This window comes from Mirounga leonina, unplaced genomic scaffold (assembly GCF_011800145.1).
Source record: "Mirounga leonina isolate KUSES-001 unplaced genomic scaffold, KU_Mleo_1.0 Mir_114, whole genome shotgun sequence".
NCBI lineage: Eukaryota > Metazoa > Chordata > Mammalia > Carnivora > Phocidae > Mirounga > Mirounga leonina.
Window position 1 is genome coordinate 47,648,933 of NW_023270265.1, and position 12,463 is coordinate 47,661,395.

The 12,463-nt window shown below is 40.8% G+C and overlaps 1 protein-coding gene across 4 annotated transcripts in view; it reads left to right on the forward strand.

The window, feature by feature from the left end:
- The window catches only part of EDRF1 (erythroid differentiation regulatory factor 1), a 41,459-nt gene that overhangs the window by 16,294 nt on the left and 12,702 nt on the right, over positions 1-12,463 (forward strand). For 2 of the 4 annotated variants that reach the window (XM_034985915.1, XM_034985922.1), the window contains 8 exons: positions 1,946-2,017; positions 2,294-2,444; positions 4,463-4,651; positions 5,244-5,510; positions 6,796-7,014; positions 8,988-9,211; positions 11,339-11,497; positions 11,657-11,806. In XM_034985915.1, coding sequence (XP_034841806.1) covers positions 1,946-2,017; positions 2,294-2,444; positions 4,463-4,651; positions 5,244-5,510; positions 6,796-7,014; positions 8,988-9,211; positions 11,339-11,497; positions 11,657-11,806 — 1,431 coding nt within the window. The remainder of the gene's footprint in view (positions 1-1,945; positions 2,018-2,293; positions 2,445-4,462; positions 4,652-5,243; positions 5,511-6,795; positions 7,015-8,987; positions 9,212-11,338; positions 11,498-11,656; positions 11,807-12,463) is intronic. The other 2 variants (XM_034985921.1, XM_034985923.1) reach the window with 1 other exon arrangement.

Genomic DNA, 12,463 nt, shown 5'->3' on the forward strand with positions numbered 1-12,463 from the left:
GGACAGCACTTTTCAGTGACTGGGCCATATCAGCTAGATTGGACACATCTCTAGCCTGGTCAAAGTCAGATAGACTCTAACCACTTCCTACCCTTTTAAGTTCTGTTGACATGGACTGCACTGACTATTCTTCTCCCAATTGGTCATTTGCAGACAGTAGAATTACGTTTCAGGGTGCCTGGGTGGCTCAGTCGGTTAAGCGGCTGCCTTCGGCTCAGGTCATGATCCTGGAGTCCCGGGATCGAGTCCCGCATCGGGCTCCCTGCTCAGCAGGGGGTCTGCTTCTCCCTCTGCCCTCTTCCCTCTCGTGCTCTCTGTCTCTCATTCTCTCTGTCTCAAATAAATAAATAAAATCTTTAAAAAAAAAAAAAAAAGAATTACGTTTCAGTTTGCTAAATCCTAATTACTTTCCAGTCCTACCTCCCTGTGATCAGATCCAAGTCAGCCTTAAAAGACTGGCTATTCCCGAAACTGAATATAGACATATATACAGATAATCTCTTAACGTAAGCTCTGAGTTTGACTTTCAGATGGAAACTTTATATCCAGATAGATTTTTAGAGGACACCTCTGTCGCCCAAAAACATTGCTTATCTTTTTGACTCTTCACTTTCCCTTGTCATTTACCATAGCCACATTGCCTTTTTTCCTGCCTCATGCTCATCAAGATCATGCCCATGTGAGGCATCTGCTGTTGCGTGTGCTCGGCATGTCCCAGAAGTTTTCATGGCTGCCTTTTTTAAACCTAAAATCTTGATGGAAATGTTGCTCCTTCTGAAGATTTTCCCCTGACCACTCTAGCCAGAGCATGCTGTATTTTTATCTCCTTCATGGAGATCATAATCTGTATCTAAAGCTTGTGTTTGTTTCCCTTCATGAAAACAGAAGCTCCCTGTACGTATAGACATTCTTGTATCTCCCATGTTGAGGACACGTAATGGGTGCTAAGGAAATACTTGACTAAATGACTCCAGGACAAGTTCTTAACTGTCCATCTGAGTTTTAGTGCACTTTCAGCTTGAACCCCCCAGTGGAATTTTAAAAAAAAAAGTTTTTCCTGATTATAAACAAGATTACTGATGGCAGAAGTTCTGTGTATTTGGGGAACTGCATTGTAACACAAGACCCTAGATTTATGGGGCAAGTAGATGACAAAGACGTAGTGGTATGTTAGTTTACAATTTTTTACAAAGATGGCACTTTTTATCAATATCTGAAGCACTCAAAAAATGCGGTCCTATTATTCATATAAACAGGTCTTTTGTTAGCTTTGCCTTATTAGTGTACTTTTGAAACTACAGTCAGCGTGGCTTCAGCACCTCATTTCCAGCTCAGTGACTGTGCCCACGGACAGGTTACTTAACATCTGTGCTTGATGCACAATGAGAACAGTCATTCCAGCCTTGTAGGATTCACCGAAAATGAACTGCCTCGCAGAGGCCCTTACACATAAGATCACTTAGTAGATACAGGTTGTTAACTGGTTCTGCTCATAATTAAGCATATAACTTGTGCAAATTATGCAGTGAGACCATTGGTGATACTTACTGCTAACTTGATGATACTGTTAACTGTGTGTTACCAAGTATCAGTGCTAATTAGGGATTAAACTCACCTATTAGATTAGGTATACATGTATCTAAAACATTACTCACATTCTTGTTTTTTTCTCATAATAGAATTATTTTTAAAACTTTAAGAATTTAAAGTAACATATACTTTGGAATATCTTTTTATGAGGCAAGGTTTTTGTGGATGCTTATGTCACTTTTATCTGCAGTGAAAGCAGTACATTAACCTTAGTATCAGTTACCTCACAAAGCTGAATACACAGCAGATTTTGAAATTATTGATGTGTAGAGTTTTAATAATTCCCAGGAGCTGAGAGCTGTGGAGTTTGTCACGTGGGCAGCATATTAATAGTTTTAAATGTTTGTTTCTGAAGCCCAGTTGCACGTTTCCAGTTTGCCATGACACAGAGGAGCGCTGTAGACTCGTGCTTAGCTATGTTCTGGAGGTAAGTCTTAATTTTGTCTTCACTGTTTCAGTAAACTTATATTTGGTATGCACATAGCGCTTGTTTATTGGTGTCTAAACATTATTCTGAATGATTCTTTTTTTCCCCTTTAAGCATAAAGTGAAAATTAGTTTTTCCCAACCGTTTCAAGTAAAATGTAGTCTTTTCAAGTCTGTTTTCAAAATTTAAATACTCCTAAATGTGTTCAGAGCCTTATATTTAGTTTCTAGTTGACCTTCAGTTATGCGTATAGTAAATGTTTCTCCTTTTTTAAAGGGGTTAAAATCTGTGGATAGCAGCATTAAAAAAGAAAGCGACCTTCCTGCAGCTGACCCCAACACCCCAATCCCATTAAAATATGAAGATGACTCCACAAGGGGGGGTCCTGAGGGTCTGGAGAAGCAGATGGCCTTGTTTTTGGACAAAAGTAAGTTGAATTGATGTGCAAATAAGGACTTTTCTATAGAATAGTATATTAGTCCTTTATCAACAGCAGACTTATGTCAATTAAGGCATTCATTGAAAGGAATTCAGAAGGATATCGTGTGAATGGAAAGTAGGGGAAAATACCATTTCATTCAAAATATAAAACAAAGGATAATTTTGGCCCTTTATAGATATTCCTAATAAGTTCCGCTTCTTCCAGTTCCCTGCAGCGAGCTAATGCCCTCAGCTCAGTGCCCTCAGCTCAGTAGGGTTCTCATAAGAAATTACTGCTTCAGTAAAAGCAGTCGTGTGTTTAAGAGCAGACTTCGGAACCAAACTGCCTAGCCTCAATCTTGGCTTTGCTAAGGCAAGTTCCACGTTCTTGAACCTTATTTTTTTTTTTCCACTCTCAAAATGGAGACAATAGTGCCTACTTTAAAGTTTTTATATGGATTAAATGAATTAATATGTGTGAAGTACTTAGAACTGCACGTAATAAGCGCCATGGGATTGTTGGCTTTTGTTACTGAGTGGGCCTTGAATAAGCTAGAAAGGTCGCTTATGAATTGTCTAATTTGTTCCTCAGGAAAGTCACTTCATGAAGAACATGTGGACTTTTAAAAAATCACTTTCAGTTGCTTAAAAAAAATGTTTTGGAAGCCTGTATGAAATACCAAGAGCTTTCCTGATTTTTCTCTTCATGAATATAAGTTGTATGTGGGGGGAGTAAATTTATTGCCCTAGCATTTAAGTACTGCTTCCTGTGTGCCCGGCTTCAGCCTTTATACTGTGAGGAGAACACCAGGACTTGAGACATCTCTGCCTTTTTTATGGTATTCTTTTTTTTGAAATGCCTTTTCTCTCTTTCTTCGTCCCCAGCTCAGCTGTTGAAATCCTGCTGATGTTCAAGAGATTTATGCTCACCTCTCTCTCTAGTCAGAATTGATTCTCCTACCACTTTGTCCTTGAGCACTTAACTGAAGCCTGCCTTATGTCATAGTTAGCTGTGTTGAATGGTTTTATGCACACACACCAATACAATTGTGAGCAAAAATTGTGTCTTATTCAATTCTGGTGTTCTCACCAAGCCTCACACACAGAGAATGCGTACAATAACAGAGGAAAAAGAAATACATGCACAATTAAAACCATAAGAGAGATTATAAGTACCTTTCATTGGTTTGAAAGATTCATGTTGTCACTGATCAAAAAATGAGAAATCTTGAGGCTCAGAGACTGGGGAGGAGGATTCCCACAGCATTTTGTTCTTATCTCTGTCATTGCACTTAATAATAGATTTTGCTGTGGTTTGTGTTAGCAGCCTATCTTTACCTCTAGTGTGCGAGATCTCTAAGGATGGAGAACAAAGAATTTCACGTCACGGTTTCTGGTGCCTAGCATAGTGCTTTGCACAAAAGTGATCATTTGTTAGATGAAGAAGGTAGTAGTAGGCTGGGCTTTATTAAATAAAGCCTGTTCCTGGTGGAGGAAACAGTTCACTAAGAGAGGAGGTGGGAAAAATAGGCATCTGTGCGGGCAACAAGCAGTAACTTGACTTTGGCTGATGAGTAGTAAGGGTGGAATACTGGGGAGGAAGACAAAAATGTCACCTAGGAAGTGGGCTAAGATGCTTAGACAGGACTTAATAAGTGGTACGGAGCCATTTCAGTGTTCTAGAACAGGGGTCCCACTATAATTAAAGCTTGTTTAAGGAAGGTAAACCCCCTGGCAGGTTAATACATAGACTGGAGAAAGGACATGCCAGTCATGAGTTATGTCAGTGACCCTGAAAGAGCATGACAGAGTTGACGGCAGCAGGGAGCAGAGAGCCTTCAGAAATCCCAGTGAGGGTCTATTGAAACACTGCCATTTTACTCTGTGGTTAAGTAGTAAAGCACAGTATTTACCAGTCTTGTAGCCATAGTACCTAAGCCTGGACTGTCTGTCAAGAAACGTTATTTATAGTGAGACTTACATTCAAATAAAATGTGCTTCCTTTCTCCTCCTCCATTGTCATAGTGGGCTCCCTTCAGAAGGGTAATTATTCCAGTCAATCTGGAATGATCCCTGGTTCTTGGCAACATAAAATGAAACTCCAGCTGATTCTCAAGTCATCAAAGGCCTATTATGTTTTGTCTGATGCTGCCATGAGTCTTCAGAAATATGGAAGAGCGTTACGATACATTAAATTAGCTTTGCAGAGCCACGGTAAGTCATTGTAAAAATTAATACACTTCATAGACATTGGGAGGGGAGAACAGAAAAGGCATCTGAATCACAGTGAAGTTTTATTCCTATTTCTGTTGTAAAATTTAACTTTGAAATAACTTTTTCCAGTCTTGAGTGTGTTACTTCGTATTTTATTTTCTGCTCTGGTTGATTATCTCTTCCTTTTTTTTTTTTTTTTACTTTACACTTTTTTTTTTATTCTTATGTTAATCCCCATACATTACATCATTAGTTTTAGATGAAGTGTTCCATGACTCATTGTTTGTGCACAACACCCAGTGCTCCATGCAGAACGTGCCCTCTTTAATACCCATCACCAGGCTAACCCATCCTCCCACCCCCCTCCCCTCTAGAATCCTGTTTGTTTTTCAGAGTCCATCGTCTCTCATGGTTCATCTACCCCTATCTCTTCCTTTTGAGATACATAAAGCCATATGTGATATCTGACATAATATAAATGTAGAATAGATATAGTGGTACAAAGCTTTCAGCTAGTAACAAATTAATATTCACTGTATTCATTAATTTCTAATACACCGGTGTCTTTTTCTCTTGCACCCCTTCTGCCCAGATACTTACTGCTGCCTCTGCACCAACATGCTTTCGGAAGTGCTGCTATTTCTGTCTCAGTATTTGACGCTCTGTGGCGACATCCAACTGATGCTGGCCCAGAATGCAAACAACAGAGCAGCACATCTTGAGGAGTTTAATTATCAAACAAAAGAAGATCAGGAGATACTACACAGCCTCCACAGGGAGTCCAGTTGTCAAGGTATGCCAGTGAGACCCAGCATTCGATTCATGTGGGGATTATTCCGTCCAGCTTATGCTTATCCGGGTATGTCCAGGAAAGTGGCGAAAATATTAGTGTTTTGATATTGCAATTTTGTTTCATTGATTGCTTCATTTTAAAATTGAACATGATCCCTCGTGTATTTGTGTGTAAAATGATTTCAAAGTATTTCGTAATTACTAATTATACAACTAGGACTAAAGATAAAATAAGCTCTAAGACAATTGTGTTGACTTTTTTACTCTTGTCTTTTCGTGAGGTTTTCCTAGGTAACCTTGTAGTCAGTGAACCAAGCCATGGTTTTCTTTTGGAAAGGAATAACAGTTGGTAAAAGGGAGTGAATTACCTTCTGAATGATTTTTGGGGGCCCAGATCCAGAACTTTTTTAAACTTAGTTCATGGCTGACTGTCTTACTGAATATATTACTTTGTTTTAGAGTTGTTTGATTTTAAAACTGGGAGATAGAATTAGTCCACAGCGACTATATCCTTAGTTACGGTTGTAAGCTCACTGTGGTCAGGGTGGTAAATGAGCTCGGAGATCCGTCCTTCTATCATGGCATTGTCGTATTTTGCTCTTAAAGCGTTGATGTTATTTGATATCCACCTCACCAAAATTTTTGGACATTTACACATCTGGAGAAGTACATTGGGGAAACGTAGTATTTCCTCACTTTGGCCCTCTTTCTTCCTCTTCTCTCTTGAGTTTCTCAAATGATCAGTTTCATCAAGTTAATTTCATTTAAAACACTTCTGTGTGAGAGTGACATCTCTCGTGGATGCCAGTGTTAGCAGCAGGGGTGTTCCCTTTTTTCCCCCTTGAATTTTGGGCCCTGCACCTGAGTTTACTCCAGTCCCACCAGATGGCCTGTTGGAGTCTTTGAGAGCTTATGTAGCAGCTTCTTCAGTGAGGTAAACGGACATTGCAAACTGTAAGGTACGTAAGTAGCCTCTTGTAGCAGTCAGCTCTATTTCAAGAACTATTTCCATTAATTAAAAAGGAAAAAAAATGTTTTATCTCGTATCAGTGAACTTCAAGTCTGTACCAATGAGCAAGTGTGCTTGGTAAAATCCAGATCATGGAAGTTGTTTGGTATTTTTGGTCAGGAAAATATTTCTTTATTAAAACATTAATATCCCAGGAAAACATAGTTTTCTAAATTAAAAGATCTTTACTTTAAAACGTAAAATTTTAGATGTATTGATTAAATCCTAGTAGGATTATACCATTTTGGATTTCTTTACTGTCTTAAAAATAGGAGATTACATGGATACTAAGGAAAAAGGGTTCTCGGGACTCATGGTGATGTTTCCTTCTTTTTCTTTCAAGGGTTTGCATGGGCAACTGATTTGTCTACAGACTTAGAGAGTCAGCTTTCAGTCAGTTGTAAATGTTACGAAGCTGCTAATGAAATCTTGCAATTTAGTGACTTAAAAAGCCAGAACCCAGAACACTACGTACAAGTATTGAAGAGAATGGGTAACATTAGAAATGAAATTGGTGTGTTTTACATGAATCAGGCTGCTGCACTGCAGAGTGAGCGAGTAGGTGAGTATCTCTTTGGAGTCCTCTCTTTATTGCCTCTTCTCTTAGAAAATCATGCTGATTTTATGGTCTGAGCAAAGAATTGTGGCACTTGACTTGATGTAGAAAGGGGTGCTCTGTTGATGAGTCTTTTATTCTTAAGTTCTTGAGAAATAAAGATAGGAAAATACATTTCCCTTTGAGATTCATCATTTCATTGTCCTCCATTCTCCATCTGATCAGTTCAGAAGTGAAGCGCACAGCCAGCCTGTGCTAGGCTCTGTGCTGCATGTGTAATTGACTAAAACATAGTCCTCTTTCATGTCAGGAAGCCAGAGAAATACAGATCTTTGGGGTGCCGGCCTGGCTCTGTTGGTAGAGCATGTGACTCGATCTCGGGGTTGTGAGTTAAAGCCCCATGTTGGGTGTAGAGATTACATAAAAACAAAGTCTTAAGAAAAAATAAAAGAGGGGCACCTGGGTGACTCAGTCATTAAGTGTCTGCCTTCGGCTCAGGTCATGATCCCAGGGTCCTGGGATCGAGCCCCACATCGGGCTCCCTGCTCCGCGGGAAGCCTGCTTCTCCCTCTCCCACTCCCCCTGCTTGTGTTCCCTCTCTCGTTGTATCTCTCTCTGTCAAATAAAATATTTTTTAAAAATATAAATAGAGAAATACAAATTTTTGAAAAATGCCATAAGCACAGATGCAGTACAGTAGAAGAGTGGGGAAAGGAGATGTTTATTGAAGTTGTAAGGCTTTTTGAGGGCTTTTGGAAAGAAGGTGTGGTTTGAGCAGATTGGTGCATGACGTAGGATATCAACAGGCAGATATGGGCAAGGGTGTGCTGTCCAGACTGAATAGGCAATATTGAGAAGGACTAGAGACGCAGCGTCCAGTGGACTGTGAGGGTAGCAGCAAGTGGTCTTTTGTGATTCGGGCAGAGGATGACGGATTCAGCTGGGCCTGTGTCAAGTTGGAGATACGGGTAGACATGTGAGTGGAAGGTCTGGCTCAGTTGTTGGTTAGAAACCTGTACTTAGAGCTTTTGGGGTTAGCAAGACATAGGTTGGGGATCACTCAGATGATATAGGGAGGGGATAGTTAGATCCATGAGAATGTTGGAAATGTCAAGACCACCCAGCGTAAGGAAGGAATAGGGCGCAGTAGTATGGAGGACAGCGGGTAATTTGACGAAGTGTGCGTGTGCCTGGTTGTTTGTGAACTGTGCTTGGCACTGGGGATACAAAGAGGTCATGCTTTTTAAAGTGTTTTGTTATGTAAGAACCTGTGCTTTTGAGGTGTCTCTGGAGGGGGGAGTCCTTGAAGGAGCACGCAAAGTGGTAGAAACCTAGGAGAATTAGATACAACCCAGATCATACCTCTTACAACTCCATGGGACCACGTGTTTTGAATCTTTATAAAATAGGGCTTTGCTCAGATGTTTTTATTTGCTTGTTTTCATATCAGTTTATAGTGAAAGAGGGCCATGTTTGAGTATTGTATGAATCTGCTCAGGCTGCCATAACAATACCACAGATCGGGTGGGTTAAGACAGAAATCCTGCTTCTCACAAGTTGGAAGCTGGAAGTCCAAGATCAAGGTGCCAGCAAGTTTGGGTTTTTCTGAAGCCTCTCTCCGTGGCTTGCGGATGGCCACCTTCTTGCTGTGTCCTTACCTGGTCTTCCCTGTGCGTGTGCCCCTTGTGTCTGTTTCTCTTAGAAGAACACCCGTCATGTGGGATCCGGGCCCCATCTTATGACTGGTCTAACTTTAATTACCTCTTTACAGGCCCTGTCTCCAAATACAGTCACATTGGGGTTAGGGCCTCGCCATGAGTTTGAGGGGGGTATGATGCAAGCAGGTCACTGCGATGGCTGCACACAGCTGGTTCCTTAGCTGTCCTGTCCCTGTCCTCCTGCCCTTGTCCTTTCCTGGGACGTGCAGAGGGTTGACACTGATGTCTGCTTACATGTGTTTTTTTCTCTTTTTGGTGCAGTGAGCAAAAGCGTGTCTACCGCGGAGCAGCAGTTGTGGAAAAAAAGCTTTTCTTGTTTTGAAAAAGGAATTCACAACTTTGAGTCGATTGATGATGCCACGAATGCTGCCCTTCTGTTGTGTAACACGGGGAGACTCATGCGGATTTGTGCGCAGGCGCACTGTGGTGCCAGCGATGAATTTAAGCGGGAATTCTCACCAGAAGAAGGCTTATATTACAATAAGGTAACACACTTGCTTGCGTGTCGGACCTCATCCATTTACACCTAATTGCCATTTACCTTTGCCATCGCTCCCTGAAAATATTATAAAGCTAACTAGAACTGTGGTGATGGCACAGGAAGAGACAGAACACTCAGAGACCGGCCCGAGAATGCGAGAATGTAGTGTTGAGGGTGGCATGTTGAAAAGATGATTATTCAGTGAGTTGTGTTGGCGTAAGCAGAGGAGACATCAGGTGGATTAAAGGCTGACGTGGAGAAGGGTAACTGAGAAAGTGCCAGGAGAAAGTGGAGGAGAAGCTTTGTGTGATGAGACCAGCACAACACAATAGCAGGGGTCACAGAGTAGACGATGGATACATTTAAATGTGTAAAAATAACAATTCCCAAATGCACAACAGAAAGCAAAATTGAAAAGCAAACCCCAGTCTAGTGAAAATATTGATAACACAGAACAGATCAGAGGTGGATAAACCCTTCATATATGAAGAAGAGTTAAGAACCATTGAAGACAGGGGTGCCTGGCTGGCTCAGTTGGTAGAGCACACGACTCTTGGTCTCCGGGTTGTGAGTTCGAGCCCCACGTTTGCACATAATGCTTACTTTAAAAATAAATAAATAATCACTGGAAATAAACTGCCACAATAGACAAAAGGGCAAATAATCTTTTTTTTTTTTTTAATTAACATATAATGTATTATTGGTTTCAGAGGTACAGGTCTGTGATTCATAATACCCAGTGCTCATTAAGGGGCAAATCCTTTTTTTTTTTTTTTTAAAGATTTTATTTATTTATTTGACAGAGAGAGACACAGCGAGAGAGGGAACACAAGCAGGGGGAGTGGGAGAGGGAGAAGCAGGCTTCCCACGGAGCAGGGAGCCCAGTGCGGGGCTCAATTCCAGGACCCTGGGATTATGACCTGAGCCGAAGGCAGATGCTTAACGACTGAGCCACCCAGGCGCCCCAGGGGCAAATAATCTTGAACAAAAAATTCATACACATTAAAAAAAAAGTGGTCAATATGTAAGAAATTTTAAATTTTTATGAAATTTAAAAATTGAGTTTCTTTTGTTTATCGAATTGCCAAGTATTTTGGCAAGTGGTAACATCCAGTGTTGGAACAAGAGCTCACCTTTTTTTTTTTTTTTTAAGATTTGATTTATTTTGAGGGGGGGCAGGGAGGGGCAGGGGGGAGGGAGAAGGACAAGCCAACTCCGTGCAGAGCCAGCGGTGGGGCTCCATCTCAGATCATGACCTGAACTGAAACCAAGAGTCAGATGCTTAACCGGCTGAGCCACCCAGGCAACCCAAGAGCACTCCTTTAACAAGTACTTCACAGCTATGTGAATACTAGTGAAGAATGTTTGTGGCATAGGAGATTTTTTTTTTTTTTAAGATTTATTTATTTATTAGAGTGCGAGTATGGGAGGAGGAGGGAGAGGGAGAGAGAGAACAAGCAGACTGACTACCTGCTGAGCACAGAGCCAGATGCAGGGCTCGATCTCACGACCCTGAGATTATGACCTGAGCTGAAACCAAGAGTCAGATGCACCACCCAGGTGCCCCATGGCATGGGAGATTTTAAAATCCTTTTTATAGTTTTTTTAAGTTTACAGATACACAGAAAAATGTAGATGATACACACAAGAAATGTAGAAATTATTGCTAGGTGATGGAATTAAATGTGATTTTATTTGCTTAAATATAATGACCATGCCCTTTAGGCTGGAGGTGGGAAAGGGTGGAAGGGGTTGCTTTTTACAGTCAGATCCAGCAATTTTTTATCCTTGGGCTCATCAAGTTAGTTTTTTCTAGCTTACTAGTTATATAAACAAATTTTCATTTAGAAAGGAAAAAAAACCAAAGGAAATGCATCTTCGTGCATGAGCATGAGTCAGAAGGCACTAAGGCTTATGCTGGACTCGCCCTGGAAATGGGGAGGGCTTGCAGTCCACTTGAACTGGCTTGCCTCATTGCAACAGTTTCATTGATACGGTTTTTTCCTTTCCTCACAATATTGCCCTTCTGTAAATTGTTCCCACACCAAATTAACATCTGGGTGATTTTAAAGTATGTTTTATTTTCATATGTTGTTGGCGTATCAGAACTGGATCTTTCCCTCCCTCGCAGGCTGTTGATTACTATTTGAAAGCTCTGAGGTCACTGGGGACACGAGACATACACCCGGCTGTTTGGGATTCAGTGAATTGGGAATTGTCCACGACTTATTTCACGATGGCAACTCTACAGCAAGATTATGCTCCATTATCTAGGAAAGCTCAGGAGCAGGTAATAATATTTGCGGGGCTATAAAAGAAGTCTTCAACTTTATGCCTTTAACAGATATTGAGCATATTTTCCATAACAAGCAGGATTTAAATATTTTTATTTAAGATTATAGGCTTGTCATTTTTTTCTCCTCCCCCTTAAAAAAAAAAAAAAAAACAGATTGAAAAAGAAGTCAGTGAGGCTATGATGAAGTCCTTGAAATACTGTGATGTGGACTCAATCTCTGCTCGACAGCCTCTTTGTCAGTACCGAGCCGCAACCATCCATCACAGGCTGGCATCCATGTACCACAGTTGTCTGAGAAATCAGGTATTGCCATTCCAAACTTAAGTTCAATGCCAAGTCCATTTAAAAGTGTCTGGTTGTTTTTCTTATATTTCACTATCTATTTAAATGCCATCTATTCTGTTAGCTGCTTTAGAAAAACTTGCAGTGTAGGTGATTTTCCACTCTCGCCTCTGCTGCATATTTTTCTCTACAATAATTGATTGGGTATTATTTTGTGAAATTACTTATCTTCTGTGCGCCACCCCCTCCCCACCAAGTCTCCCTCCAGACCCACCCGGAGTAACTACTGTCCTGGATTTTCCAGTATGTCCGCACCTTTTCTGTTTTACCACTTAAACATTTTACCTGGTGGTGAACTTTATAGGAGAAATCATACTGTACGTATTCTGTGGTTTATTGCCTTTCACTAGACGTGGTGTTTTTGAGATTCCTCCTGGTTGGTGCATTTTCTTAGTTCACTAGTATTCATTTAATGAATATATCACAGTTTATCCATTTTGTGATTTCTGAACTTTTGGATCGTTTTAGTGTGAGGCTATTAGAAGTAATCTGCTGTGAACAACCTTGTACATGAATCCTGGTACTCAGATGCATGTGTGTCTAAGAATAAATAGAGGCCCAGGTTGAAGGTACCTTCCTTCAGAATGGTTGCCTGGCTTCTGCCAAGGAATCTTGTGT